Source organism: Melanostigma gelatinosum (genome assembly GCF_949748355.1).
Source record: "Melanostigma gelatinosum genome assembly, chromosome: 22".
Lineage (NCBI taxonomy): Eukaryota > Metazoa > Chordata > Actinopteri > Perciformes > Zoarcidae > Melanostigma > Melanostigma gelatinosum.
In genome coordinates this window covers 15,040,334-15,056,008 of record NC_136655.1, presented here as the reverse complement: position 1 = coordinate 15,056,008, position 15,675 = coordinate 15,040,334, and the positions used below count along the sequence as shown (strand labels likewise).

Genomic DNA, 15,675 nt, shown 5'->3' with positions numbered 1-15,675 from the left:
GGGTGGGCGACGCGGAGAGCAGGACCGCTGTAATCTAAAAACACAGATTGCCAATTGTGATTCAAGCCTTGTCACTGCACAGACACAAGGGAAAAGACTGGCAGGGCGAGGTCAGCGATGAATACCAAATCACAATTGGAGTGCTGACTGAGCGGAGAACTGAGGAACAAATGGAAAATGTGCGCCGCCAAATATGAAAATTGCTGGCAGTATGTATAATTTTCTGTGTCTGTCCTGAAATTAAAGCAAAGATGAGCTCTTAATTATACAGCTAACATCCACGCCTGTTTAACTATCTATTGTTTTTAACTGCAGCCGAGGATTTTGTTTCCCCTGATCTGTTTCAGTTCATTTTGTTTTTTTATCGCTGGAGAGCAAAGCAGGCTGCATTCAGATCCATCCTGCATAATAAAACCTGTTCAGTATTCTGCTCCTCTCGCTTTCCCCTGATCAATCTATTATTAATTATATTAAACTCAGCAATTATTTCCCAAAATGTCAACTATTCCTTTAAATGCCAACCTCACACCTTGATTTCTGACATTGTAAAGTGAAGAGTACACGGGTATGAATGACACAAAAATCCTCCTTAATGTTAGCATTGATACTCGGGCAGTATTTTTAACCGCACCGGCAAAGATAGTTTGTTACACTGAACCATCTGATAAAACTTCATTGGAAATCAAAAAATACGTTGCAGGTGATTGGTTGAACCATCTGTCAATCATTACAGAAGCCAATCGAGAGTGAAGAGATATTTTCCATGGAGAAAAGCCTTCAGTGCTGTTGTTTGCTCTTTTTTTTTTCAATGAAGAAATACTCTCCAGTTTTGATAGAACTCATGCTGTTGCAGCATCTACGCTAACCTTTTCCAGAGCCGCCATGGTTGTTCAGAATGAACAATGGCCTCTCCATGTTGTCATATACACCTAAACCTAGGGCTGGGCGATAAATCGATTTAATCGATTAATTCGAATGTGTGCTTTAAGGCGATGTGTTTTATTGAAAATCGAGAAAATCGCCCCCACTCCTCCCCCCCGTTGGGTTCCCGTAGTTGAGTGCGCGCGCATTGTTTACAAACGAAAACAATGGCGGCCAGCAGTGAAGCTCTCGTTCTTAAGAGAGGGAAGAATGTGTCTTCGGTGGTCTGGAAATGGTTCGGGTTCATGTCATCTGACACCGAACAAACAGCACCACGATGTAAGGTCTGTCTAAAAGCTATTGCTACAAAATCAAGCAGCACAACAAATTTAATGCAGCACCTCAAACAGAGGCATGCCGCCGAGTGGGAGAAGCGTTGCGCCCTGAGCAGGGAGCAGGACCGCGGGAGCACAAGCGATGCCGTCTTCCTGGCAAAAAATATTTAGAAAAAACATGCACTACTGTTTAATACTGTTGGTTATGTTGTGAATGCACTTGATTTTGTTTACATGCACTTATTTACTGTGCAAAATATGTTATGTTGATGTTAGATCAGATGTTGCACTTTTGAAAATGTGAATGTTAAAGGGTCACATACATTTTATTTCATGCTGTGTTTGTATCAGTGTATTCAGTTAGAAAAGCTTAGTGTAAAAAGTTACATTTGCACAGTTGTTTACAATGGAAGGCTACTATTTAATGCCATTTAATGTTATGTTTAATTTAATTTTATATTTAAATGATTCAGGGAAACAAAAGAGTGACCAAATACTTTTTGTATACTACAGGCACCTTTCTACAATGTTCAGGTTTTGTTTGCACTTTATTTTTATCAACCTACGAGGGAAAATCATCACAAAATAAAATAAAAAAATGTTTTCAACAGCTTCTGTCATCTGCAAAAATTTGTGGGGGAAAAAATCGATTTAAATCGTGAATCGGATTTTTTGTAAAAAAATCGGAGATTTTTTTTTTAGGCCATATCGCCCAGCCCTACCTAAACCCCTTCCATTTCTGCCAGTAGCTCCTTACAGGACCCTGATTGGTCTTGTCACTGGCTTACCGAAACACAAACATATTACTTATTTTTAGTTTCCTTTATTTATTTTGCACAATTCAAATAATAAAATTAAAAATAAACAAACATAACAGAGATAAATGAATATCACAGTGCAGGAAGAGGCAAAAAGCCAACTGGGCTTATTTGAAACCTCCACCTATATAATATTAAAATTTTACAAAATTACAAACAACATAAAATGAAATATGCATAGGATATTACATTACACACAACAAAATTTAACTTAAAGCCTGACACAGTGGCGGCTGGCCAATAGAGGGCAATGGGGCATGGCCCCACCTTGAGTAACACAAAAAAACAAAAACAAAACAATTATAATAATCATAAATTATACAAATTGTCAATATTTGTGTTTTTGAACTATGGAATGTACCCAGTAATGTGTGTAAAATATGATATCTGCGCAAAATATATGCTTTTCCTGCTCGTGCTCTCTGCCTGTGTGCTCTCTGTCTGTGTGCACGACACTCTGAGAACGCGCAGCTTGGGGGGCCTAATCGTTTTGGCCCAAAAGAGGCGGGTCTATGAAGCAGTTTAGCCAATTGCTGATTCAAGATATGAATGAGTGACATACAATTGAGCCAATCAGCGCCCTCAAATAGATTCAGTGTGGGGCCAAAAAGATTTTGCCCCCCTAGCGGCGCGTTCTCGTCAGGAGAAGTCTCTACAGGCCAGCATCAGCGCGAGCACTCCTCCTCCAAGACCCGTTTGAGAGGAGAACTTTGGCGGAGATTCTGCAGCCAAAGAGCTGATCTCAGATCAGCCTGACCTCACAATCAGACAGCAGACTCGCGGGAAAGGGAAGCAGTACATGTACTAGCTGAACACCAGACAGGTTTGGCTAGCTGGATGATGTCATGCTAATAATTTATTTAGCTTTTTAAAACAACGGGGACGGATCCAGCACGGACAGTTACGGGAGTGAGGGATGAGGAGGTAAGGAAACATGAGAACACCAGGGTAGGGAGTGAGGGATGAGGAGGTAAGGAAACATGAGAACACCAGGGTAGGGAGTGAGGGATGAGGAGGTAAGGAAACATGAGAACACCAGGACACACATGGAGAACTCTGTCAAGCTACATATTAGACAAAGTGAACATCTTTTCTTCTACATAGTTGTCCTCAGTCTCATCTGCTTAACTTGGTCATGGAGGCATCAACATGTAATAGAGATGTTAAATTAACAGTGAAAACTCATCATAGCTTAATTTAACATCAGTATTCATAATTACACTTCATGTTTACTTCTCCTGATCTTTACCTCCGATAACAAGGTCCATAGGGGCATCTCAACAAATAAACATGTTATATTATATTATATTATATAAGTGTTATTTACTGATTGTTTTTGTGTTGGAATACATGTTAAATATTTAACTGAAAAGTAATAATGCGTGTTTGATACTGAATTTGTTTTTCATTAAATCATACTGGGATGTTTGCTGAAATTTATAGGATGGCCCTACCTAGAACATGTTCCACCAGCCGCCACTGGCCTGACAAGATGGATTTCCGTGTTTGTGATCTCGAGAATCCAGCTGCCATGCAAGGTAAGGGTATTTTATCAGGGAGCCAAATTTCACTCACCACTTGCTTCCTTTTTGCATTTACTATTCTATTTGACCCTTCACAAGCCTTTCATTTATTCACAAGTACTGTTGACTCTGTTCAATGGCTTGACTAGTAGGCTTGTCTAGTCTTTGCTTCACTGACTACCTTTTTAAACTTCTTATGGTAGTTTCAGAGCACTTATTCAATAAAAAACAAGTTGTGACATTTTTTGGGGGAGATGTTCTTGGGATATTTGCTGTTTGTAAAAATCCCCAATACATCCCAAAATTCCCAGAGAATTTCTGCTCTCCTAATTTCCCCAGCCTGGAATGTGCTCCTTATGTTCCAGAGAGTCACTCCTGGCTGAGAATCCTGTACCTTAAGGTAGTTAAATACTTACCTTGACGGCCCAGATGGACTGCTCCAGCGGGTGGAAGAGCTTGAAGCAGAAGCCGTCCTTCTTGGAGGGCCTCTCGATCAGCTCGCAGGCATTGAGCAGCACCGTTCCCACCCACTGGCCATTTTTGTGGGTTTTATAGATGAGCAGGACGCCCGGTTTCAGCACGCACCACAGCTTGGTCCAGCTCTTCAGAGTGCCACGGATCTGGATCAAACACCGATAAGTCAGAAGTGTTATCCTATATCAGGAGCTTGAGGATTCAAATTAACAAATAAAGAAATGCCTTTAATCGTATAATTATATTATAACCATAGTCTATTGGACAATCAACAAATAGGCATCGGCAGCAGGAAAGATTGACGGTGGGGCGGAGGGGGTTCCCACCTTTAGCCAGTCGGCCATGACGATGACAGAGGGGTCAGTGATGGTGCTGAGCAGCTCCTTGGTCGCCCTCTTCTTTTCTTCCCTGTAGTTTTTCTTCTGCACCTACAGGGAGCACAGACAGGAGGACAATGCTGACAACATCAATTCCACACTGGCATTAATATTCCACACTGGCATTCTCACTGAATCACATTTGGCAGCAAATAACAGGACTGGGATGACACTCCTCTGCATTCTTGTTAAATAACAGCTGGTGCATTTTATACCCCCTTTGGCTGTAATAATTCCAGCCTATCCTGTATTGTGGTGACGTTGGTGCATAATATGAAAATGACACCTATCTAAATGAAGTATTTTATGCATATCGACTCTTATAGGGGTATTTTGAGACTCATCATGCCTGCCTTCGTGCTGTTGGGCTCTGGCCATATGGCTTAAACATGTGCTGTGGACAAAGAGAATCAGGCCTTCACTTTGTCGAGCACAGGTCTCATCCTGACCTGTAGTTTCAAAGAGAACAAGCCTCCTCTGGGTGGAATTTCACACTCGGGTGTGAACTCCCCCTCCCCCCAAAACTATGGGTCCTGAAGTCATCTCATTGGCCGAAGGCCAAGGGGCTCCGGGACCCCCGGTGGTTCAACCCCTGTTCTACAAAACTGTCTGCAGGTTCACACTTCTCCGCTTTTCCAATCGACCTCGGTTGAGTTAGGGAGCACGCAACCGCTCTTCACCCGGACCTTCGTCCTGGACGCATGAAGATACATCGGCCTCTCCTCCCCCCTCCAGCACGACGGAGGCCACGAGGACGCAACGGCCCTTCTCCCCTACTCAAACCCTGTCAGGTCACGAGCCGTTTTGCTGGACGAAACGACAGTGTTCCACTTTGAGTACGGCTCCACTCAGCCCGCGAGACGAATCTGCTTCAGCGATCCGTTCACTGCTTTTTGCTCCTTTTTCTTTCCGTGCACAAACCGGCACAGAGGAGCCCGACGAAGCCTCGCTCCTCTCCTGACCGATGATTACCGGTAAGACGCACAGACCACGTCGTCTCAACCGAAGTTAAACTGTCCTCCCTGCAGCGAGGATCGTCTGCGTTTCGCTCCAGAGCGAGCTCACGCCACGACGGCACAGCGCCCGCTGCAAAGCCGCGCTGCAAGCAGCCTACCCCCCCCCCTTTCTGCCGAAGAAAAAGGACAAATTTGCCACGAACACTTCCACGTTGCAACGAAGCATCGACAAGTAAGATTCTTGGCATTTGGGCATAGCTTAACTTAAATTAACGTAAGTTTAATTCAGGCCATTCATTTATATGTTGATATTCCCGTGTTTTTGTGTGTTTAAGTTACTGTCGCGTGATATTGAGGTATTACGCAATCATTACGGCGCAGAGAAGCGCCGCTGTATTCGTGTATTATCAACTATGACTGTTTGCTTGGGATTTATTTGATTTCTTTTCATTTGTTTTACTATACTTCGTGTAGTATTCTCTCCTCATTAAATCAGCTCTGTGAGTGAAGTGTGGAATCTCGGCTATCGTACATAACTGCTGGCAGTTCTACCGACAACGGCACGTTGTGTACGATACGGCGACCCCCATTATCACTACAACGCGGACCGCACGCAGAAGCTTGATTCAGGACCCCCACCTTTGCTCTCTCTTTCTTATCTCTGCCCCTGGGGAAACCCCGTTCAAACGAGCGCCTCACATCACGTGCTGCCCAGGCACACGTGATTACGTACAGCAGTCCCATTCTGCCATTTTGGTCCTAGTCACTCGACTCCGCCATCTTTGTAGTTTCTAGCTGTAGTTCTTAAGGCCCATCCCCTTTTGGCCCGCGTCACTCGACGCCGCCATCTTTGTAGTTTTTAGCGGTAGCTGTAAGACTCTCCTTCCTGTTCACCCACAGACCCACACACACACATACACCTACACACACACACACACACACACACACACACACACACACACACACACACAGGCATACACCCTCATCCATTTTATTCATTCTTTAGTTTAGGCATATAAAATTGTATGATAACGTTTGTTGGTTGCAATAGTAATTGATCTGATCATTTATTATTTTGATTTAATAAACTCTGTTATACTTTAAGGAGCAGTCGTCTGTGATTACTTGTGCATATGTATTTGATAAGACTGTATGTAGTAGCCTGTGCTCGAACTTAAAACCTTCACTGTCACTGAATGTATAGTCATACGCAGACTATTGACATTATGAGTGACTACTAATTATGAGACTTAGTTTTATCGTTTGGTTATTGGTCCCTGTTCGCAGGGTGGTGCCCCGTTTTATTAATAATCATTAATAATTGTTACATACATCAATAATTCTATTGATGTCAAGAATTCAGTTTCTTAAATGCTGATAACCCAAACACGCTCCTTTAGTTCCCAACAGTGCCTTACTCTAAGCTGATTTAGCTCACTCACCTTGAGGGACTCCTTCTTGGTGAGCTTTCCTCCGGATGCAGACACATCTTTGTCTGAGCCATTGTACAGCTTCGTTTCAGACTGAACACAGGGGGGGGGGGGGGGGGGGGGAGAGAAGGATTTATTAGCAGGAAATGATACCTTATTAATCAAGACACCTCTATTATATCTCAACTTAATTATCTTGAAATATTAAATAAACCTAACCCTAAACCTAACTTAAGCGGCCACAGGCATGGCTGGACAAAGATTGAAGGTGCATCATAACAAGCACCAAACCTAAAATCTTCTCTTTCAAATCCTTCTTCGACTGAGAAACCCACAGTGAGGTTTCTAATTGGCTGAGACTGCATTTATTGCTGTGAAGATTGATGGATACATGGCCAAGACTCAATTCTGCTTCTCCATAGCTTTGCTATGATCATGGATGTTATTGATAGCAGAATCTAAGGATTAATTGGAGTGAAGAAAAAAAAAAACCTGTCTTGGTTTTGGGAAGCCTTGCTCTATCATACTTATCATACAAAATCAGAGCACATTTTTGAAAGGACTCCCGTCTCTACTGTGACTCAGACGAAGACTCAAACTTCCACGTTTCTAACTGACAAACATATTTGATGTGGGCCTTGACAGATAAACGAGACGGGCCTCCTCCACACTGAGCTCACTTGAAAGGAGGGCTGAGTTTGAATTCTAGTTGATAAATGTTTGATGTGTAACAGTGTACATGGTGCGTGAGTCACCGGAACGTGGGCTATCTCACGCCTGAGGCGAGACAGGTAGAGGAGACGTGCAGTAATTCCCATACTCTCTGGTCTCGTTACAACAAACCCAAACACACAGTCGCTCCCACCCACTAGTCATGGAACTTCATCTCAGTGGGGTGATTTGTCCTTACCTTGCTCTTAGATATGGAATGTGAGTCCTCTTTCAAGGGCAGAGGCAAGACATCCTCCTTCCCTCTTTCGAAACCTGGAACAAAACAAAAAAATCACAACAGCATAAAGACTCAGTCCATCATCATTCTCCAGGTAACCTACAGTATCCCATTCCAGGAGACGACTAATGGCTGTGAAAAAAGATTCAGTGTACCCATTTTGATTTAAAAAAAAAAAAGATAGTTATGGACGGGCCCCAGGGGGCCATGGCCGCCTGTCTGGTGGTTAGGTATCGATACTGATTTTGTCTCAGGGACCTTAATGAAATGGCGGTTTATGTCTTATTTGGGTCCTCCAGCGCAGTGGGTAGGCAGAGGCTGCTGGAAGATTCATCATGTCAATTTATTGTGTTTTTAAATGACGTTTTATGACGTTACAAAAATCTGCGATATTTATATTAACTAGGTTACATGTTAATTTTAACTATCTTTTTTTTTTTAAATCAAAATGGGCTGAACTCCCAATGTTGGCTATTTAGCGGGAAAGATCTCTGGTGCAACTAATGACAACACAAACCGTACCGAATGGATTAATAAACAGTTTTGATGTGGCTGTTTTTATATTTAAACTGAGCTAAACAAGCTCATGTAAACTACAGGCCAATTGGTGAGATTATCTGCCCATTGGATATCTAATGTCTTTGAAAGCGGGGCTTATCGATTCCAAATGTCTGTGCAGACAAATGCAATCTCTTTACATAATGTCAGCCGCGGTCACGAGAGCAAGCTGTGCTTCAAAGCAACTCGTCACAAGCCACAGAATGTGGATGACAACGAGCTGCTGCAAGTCCTTAATCTGAACTGAGCTAAAGTTAGACAACTTGACTGGTGAAAGGAGATTCCCTGTTTTAATCCATAGTTTGGCTGGGACAATGTGGGGGTGGAGAGCGAAGGAGACTTCATTTGGACACTCAATTACCGACTGCTCCAGTGACGTTGCTGAAGGGAATGTGTGCTGTATTTCTCTACAAACACCAAGTTGGGTGATAATGAATGTGTACGTCTGTAGTTCAATCAGAATCAGAATCGTTTATTGCCAAGCAAGTTTTCACCTGCAAGGAATTTGTCGTGGTGGAACAATTCAGACAATTTGATGCAGATATAGTGAGTCGCAACAAGCTCCACCCTTGAGCTCCACCTTGTTCCGACCTTTATTAATGAGCCCGTTTCTAACCAATTAGTCGACCCTCAGCAACAGACTCCCCACTGAGATCCCGCAGCGGGTGACGCTGGTGGTCTCAAGGTGACAGAGAGCCTTTAAATATTTGATAGCTTCCGTCTCCTATTCACAGGCCGTGGGCCAGTATTCAGCCATGAGAATGAAGGAAGCGCTGCAGAGCTGTATTACCAAATGAGGTATTCTTTTGGAAAACAGTCACAACTTATTTGACAAGCAATTTGATTGAATAAAACATCTTTGTGTCTGTAGTTATATAACTAGGCATCCTCTTTATGTAGTCTTACTGCATACTTTAATGTTGTCCCGCAGGAAATTGGATCGTGAATATTTAATTGACTCAGTTTGGATGCTTTTAATAAAAACAATGTGCTGTTCAGTGCATTATGGTTTTTTGCAGAGCTGTTTTTGTCAAATTCACTTTTTCATGAACCTGCTTCTTCGAGCAAATAACCCCCTACAAAGAATTAGGCTTTTTGTTTTAGGTAGGAGTCTTTTAATATAGCTGGTTTCATCCGAGCTCCACAGTACATACATTAGATGTCCTACCAGACCATCTGTGACCACTTGAGAGGAGCATCTCCATGCCAACTTCAGCTGGAAACCAACTCAAGGGCATGTCATCCACTATAGCAAGACCCGAGCGGATACATCGTCTCCACCGCTCTCCAACGATGTAGTTGTTTTATATATATTATATATAGACACAATATAATGTGACGAGATGTCCCATTTCAATTTGAGACACTTTAGACACTCGAGGTTAGGGTTGGGTATCGTTTGGGTTTTTTCCGATACCGGTGCTAAAACGATACTTTTAAAACGATACCGGTGTCTAAATGGTGTCTGAACCGATACTTTTTTCTTCAAATTGAACAATATATTAACTGTTTAAAGTATACTATAAATATGAATAAATACAAAACACTTGGCTTCAAACTACAGCTTCAAACTTTTTAACTATGAACAATATGTTAACTGTTAACAGTTTACAGTATACTTAAATAAATATAAATAAATACAAAACACACACACACTCTGTACACACACTACAGCTTCAAACTTCAGCAATTATTTTTGCAGAAATATGAGCATATTTTCCTCCTCTGGCAAAATACGACACGTCTCATTTTATTTTACCAGTTGGTGGCGGTAATGCGCCAATTCGTCGTTTGCCAACCGCCAGTTGGTCTCAAAGGAGGAGAAGAAGAAGCTTTCACGTGCCTGTGTTGTTGTGCTTATGAGCGGCAGTGCTAAGTACCCCGTCGTAATAATACTATGAGTGTGGAGCGGAGGACCGAGTCCTGCTGCCAGGACGGAGTCATCAGAGTCGTGTAAAAAAAGTATTTCAATCGGCTCAGGCACCGAAAGGAAGCACCGAAATCTGCGTTGCGTTTCGGTCCGATAGATACCGGACGTATAGGAACCGGTGCCATATTTGGCATTTGGGTACCCAACCCTACTCGAGGTAGCTTGCTGAACTAGTATGGCTAGGTGACGTAATGAAGAATGAAATAATAAAGCAGAAAGTGACGCTTCCAAAGCATTTCCATTTTGGGTGAAAACTCCCCCACAAATTCATCTGTCAGTACGTCTAAAATAATAAAGGAAATGTGGATACAATTCTGGCCATTGCTCTCAAACACGTCTTAGACAGTCATTTGTTGAAATGTGCAACTAGTCTTTTTAGGCACCTCTTTTTGGAAGGACACTCTCCAACTAAACCTTTATATCAATACTAGAAAACATTAGCTTCCAAAATGATACACGGGTATGAGGCATCTTTCATGTGTAATCTTAATCCTAATAAACCTTTTTGTTATTTTTTTGGGATTATGCTAAATGTGAAGGATAATGGTCAGGCTTAGAAAAGGGCTTTGTCCCGAGGGCTTCTGCTAAATATTGCAAAAGCTTTTCTTCCTGTAGGACAATGGCAAAGCAGGGAAGAAATCTATGTGTAAAAACCAGCAGGAGATTTAAGCTGGAGCAGGTTTTACTGGTGTGAATTTCACAAAGTGCTTGAGCATGCTATGATTCTTCAGTGCAGTTTGTTTGCCAACTGCTTGTCATTTAAGTAACTTGGGCATTCAAGACTGACCTTTGATGTGACATTTAACCTTTTTTAGCATTAACCTGCCACTCCTATCCACAATTAACACTCTTAGTGAGCAGTATCATTTATGGAGACGGTCAGAGCTCTGCCACAGAACTGTTGTTTGGTTAAGAACTGCAAATACAGCCACTGTGTGTGGCAGAAGAATAAGACCGTTTCCAGTAATTGTCCAGTCTATTCTAACCCGCTCATAACAAAATACTCGGAAAAGCCAGATGTAAAGTGAAGAATGCAACATTTGGATAACTAAAGAGCAAAGGAGTAAGCAAGTCTATGCATGTTTACTCAGTGAACATTATTTCAGTGGATCAAAGTAAAATAAGTTTTAACTGTTTAAATAAAGTCTTCGGCGTCCCCATGTTTCTAGTCTTATTTCAGTACATTCAGTGTGTAGATCAGCTAAATCGGAACCCTTTCCTCATGTGAACCAATGTCAGGGAGTGTGTGTGTAGCTAAAAGCTCACGTCCCACTGCAGAGAAAGATCATAGACAGGAGAGATAAGGGGAAATAGAGAGAGAGAGAGCGAGAGAAGAGAGCTGCGTGCTGCAACAATGACTCGAGCTCTACTTCAATGCTGTGCCTCACAAAAAGAATACAGTCGCCCGAAGCATTAATATGCCTTGGACTAGAGACACAAAAACAGAGGTGATCACGCAAGTCTTTCCTCGATAAAGCTTTTCTAAATAGGTTTCTTGTATTTTCATTACAGGACATCAACGTTCCTATCGAGGCTCAAAAATGGCAATACGTTTTTATTTGATTCTTAATCATATGAAGATGAAATATGTTGCTCAGACTTGAGCTGCAAGTAGCAATAAGAATGCACGTGGAGGTATCTGTTTGTACCTCCGCTAAGATAAACAAGGCGACACTGAGATAATCACGACTCAATGTCACTTCCACCTGAAAACACCCCTTTTGGAACCCGCCATCTGCAGTTGTGACATTTTAGACATTCAGCACCGACGCAACACAACACCGACGCTGCAAAACCAGCACATTATCTCCTTTGGAGAGCTCAAACCGGCATCTTAGATTCTACCACATCACAGATTCAACCACGTTAACTGAAGGCAAAAACTAGACTGATTCAAAGACAGAAGTAATGCAGCTGTGTAGAACACGATGCTTACATCTTCCTTTAATAAACCATGGTTCAAAAGCAATGCGGAACTCTCAATGATGCTGCTGTATTTTCTGGGACATGTGAAGGCTACCATAGCAACAGGTCACCCGAGAACATAAAATGAAGGGAGAATCTGTCAGTCCAGTTACTCTTCTGAATACATCAATTTCAGAGGGTTGTTTTTACTGAGGAGGACTTGCCATGGTAACGGTGGCTACACTTCTTTGGCTCAGAAACCATGAGAACTGAAAGATGGCTGGTCCATCAGAAAGAAAGAGAGATACCATCTGGAATGTTTCAGCAATAAAGATTTTCCCATTTTACGTGAGTATCCAATTAGTAGCATAAATCAAACTGTGAATCCCTTTATGTAATGTAATATAGTAGAAGTACAAACCTGTCTAGTATAATCAAAGTACAGTTAACAACTCAAAGCGGGATTCCTTTATTCTTGTGTGGAATGACCTGCTTGGCTGACACAATTCAATGATTTTGCTGCTCAGACTGAATGTAGGATGAGGCACCAAAAAAGCAAGTTTAAAGCTAAATGGTTCCCCCAGACAATTTTGAATGGACCCAGAATGAAAGAAATCTGTTTCAAATATCAAACCTCTGCAGTGCGGCTCGGCATCAATGATACAGTCACTTTCTACAGCAGGGGTAGAGGGAATGGGGACTCTAGCGCTCAGCATGGCACTTCCATTAGGTTGAGGGTCTTGCTAGAAACCGATTGTAAAAAGAGTGGTCAGTGTCAAAGTGGAAGAGGCCGAGATATCCTGAAATAAAAGTCTCTAGTTCCAAAAATGCTGAGTCCTACACTTCCCATGATGCAACTCAGAGTCACTTTTCATTGACCCTATCATATTAAACATATGTGTCTTTCAAACTCCACACCCATTGATTCTAACACAGGCTTCCTGTTATAAATGTGCACTCTCCAACCCTGGTGACATCAACAGGGTCAAAAAGCTCCTCCAGAGCCACAGAGACATTTTTGAAATTGGGGGAACTTTAATATCCTTAATGTATAAACCTCTTATTGGACCTAAAGCACATTTCTGTTCTTTGCTACTGTAGTGCACCACTTCCTGCTGGTAATCAAAAACGGTATCTCACTAATCTTATCTCACATTATCGTCATGGTCAGAGACTCCACTGAATGTTCCAACTTGCAGTTTGCCAAGTCATGCTGACCTCAAGATGAGCCACGATTGCATCTAATTATCGACCACAAGGGTACAGCTTTTTCTCCACTCTCTTATTAGCTTCATAAAAGGGCCCGTTTTCAACCTCCAAATCAATTTCCCTCCTCGTTAGTCCCAGGCTACCAAGGAAGCAACAGTAAACAACACGTCAGAGAGTGCTCGTTCTACATGACAGGGTGCGCCCACAATATGAGAGAGTAATTGCACAAGTGAGCGCCAAAGTTACTTTGGGATTAAGTGTACTTGTGGGTTATCACGGTAGTTTGTGGGGGAATCTAAATTTCACAGCTGAACCCAAGCACTTTAATCTCCAGGCCGTGTTCCTGTGCCCCAACCCTGTTTCTTATGCAGCCTGTCAGAGTATTGCACAAATAAACATTACACCACCAGAGATGAAGCGGCCCAATCCACATTAACAGGGCTGTACTTGTATCCTGTCTGCACACGGGAGGCTTGAGGAAATGAAAGCACATTATCTCTTGGTTTGGAGGGGGTGACATTTCAAACAGGATGTGTCTGGATGAGAGTGGGGGCATTAGGCAGGTTGCATTACCAAGGCTGCTGTTTTGTGTTGGTGTTCTAAATATAGTCCACCGCGGTTGACTTTGTGTGCACTGCCAGATGCCTGGCCTGTTCCTTGGCCTTGGTAAAGACTGTAGGCCACGACCCATCTTTTGATCTTTAAAAGAAGGGTTGGGAGAGTCAAACTGATATGTTTTGCTAAGAAAAAGATACCAGGAAAAGAGCAAGAACTGTCAAATGTATCAAACCCATGTGGCAACCTCTGGTTCTAAAAAGCGAAGCCAATCCATAAGAAACTTAAACTTGCATTCTCTCTAATGTCCATCAGGGGGCGACTCCTCTGGCTGCTAAAAGAAGTCGGATCGTATAGAAGTCTAGCAGTGAACTTTGATACTCTTATAATTGCCAAAAGAGAGTCAGAGTGTTGGTTTCCATCAAATGCACTCGACAGAAACTGAAATCTATCATAACTATCAGCCAGACGGCAGATGGTTTGAAGGCATTGTATCTTCCCTAGTTATGAAAAATGGAAAAGACACCCAGTAAAATCACAATTGGAAGTTAAATGACTCGAGCCGATTAGTTGACAGGCAAGCATAACCACAAAGAAGAGCTTTTGATGCCACACACATTGCCAGCATACAACCAAAAAGGCATCAACTGCTCAACCATCCACACGAGGCAGTTTTCTATGAGACACAACCACGAGTATAGATACTGAATGTGTAAAAGCAACACAAGAGTAGGCAGACTCCACTGCGGAACTGATGGGAGAAAGACGTAAAAATGAGGTGCAGAAAAAACACAACAAACACATTTACTCATTCAAAAAAAAAGAGTAAAGGCAACCCGCATGCACCAGCTCTCTCCTGCAGTCTCTCTGAAAGCCGGCGCCTGTTAGCAGAACGTCCAAAAGGCCGGGAGCTGACTGTGAGGAAAACATCATGACTCAGACAATGTCTCGCGGCTCATGTTATTTGTATTGCTGAGCCGTGGTGCTAGTTTAGAGGAGAGAGAGAAGCGGGCTTGTGGCCAAAAGGTCACAAGCTTGAATCCCCGGACGCGGAAAGGTCGGAGGAGAGAAAGACGGTGACGAACAAACTCCGCTCCCTCGACAACTGCTGTTCAGACGCCCTTAGGCAAGGCACTTATCTGACTGAGGTTGTACTAGGTCGCGCGAATCTGAATTACTGCACCAAAGTGTGGCGGTGTTTGTGCACAGTCAGCCTTTCCTGGACTGATGAAAGGTTAAAAAACAGTCGGTGGACCAGAACATCCACCCTCTCAACGCTCCGGGGGCTGCCAGCTGTCTGACTCCAGGACAAACGGTGGGAAGATCACAAGAGGAGGCGATAAAATAGCTTTTAAATGAAATTAAAAAGTACAGCACACAAATATATTTGTCAACAATAACTCATATGGGACAAAGCACAGAATATATATACATAACAGATTGAAAAATGAATGGGCCAAAAAAAGGCGAGTGAATAAAAACGTGTCTTTAGTCTTGCAAACTATACCAGCCCTGCTTTACTGCTGTTATTAACGAGCTAACGCTAACTTGTCAAGCTGGATAACGAGTAAACAGCAGCACCAGAAGAGCTACTGGAGGGCCGTTACGTTCCTCACTTCAAAACGGAATCGGCATCATTACGTAGTGAATACACTTTGATAAAATCCACGGAGCTCCTCTGGACAATGTTATGAACCAGACATGACGGCGATTCGTTTCCCGGGATATCTGTGACTTCCACAACACGTACTAAGCAGGAATAAAGGTTATTTTTTCCATCGTTTGCGGACAGTTG

General features: G+C 42.6%; 1 protein-coding gene across 2 annotated transcripts in view; it reads right to left on the bottom strand.

Moving 5' to 3' along the window:
- The window catches only part of osbpl8 (oxysterol binding protein-like 8), an 82,768-nt gene that overhangs the window by 14,007 nt on the left and 53,086 nt on the right, over positions 1 to 15,675 (bottom strand). For both annotated transcript variants that reach the window (XM_079294502.1, XM_079294503.1), the window contains exons 5-8: positions 7,685 to 7,758; positions 6,787 to 6,867; positions 4,338 to 4,439; positions 3,954 to 4,157 (exon numbers count right to left, since the gene is read on the bottom strand). In XM_079294502.1, the coding sequence (XP_079150628.1) occupies positions 3,954 to 4,157; positions 4,338 to 4,439; positions 6,787 to 6,867; positions 7,685 to 7,758 (461 nt within the window). The remainder of the gene's footprint in view (positions 1 to 3,953; positions 4,158 to 4,337; positions 4,440 to 6,786; positions 6,868 to 7,684; positions 7,759 to 15,675) is intronic.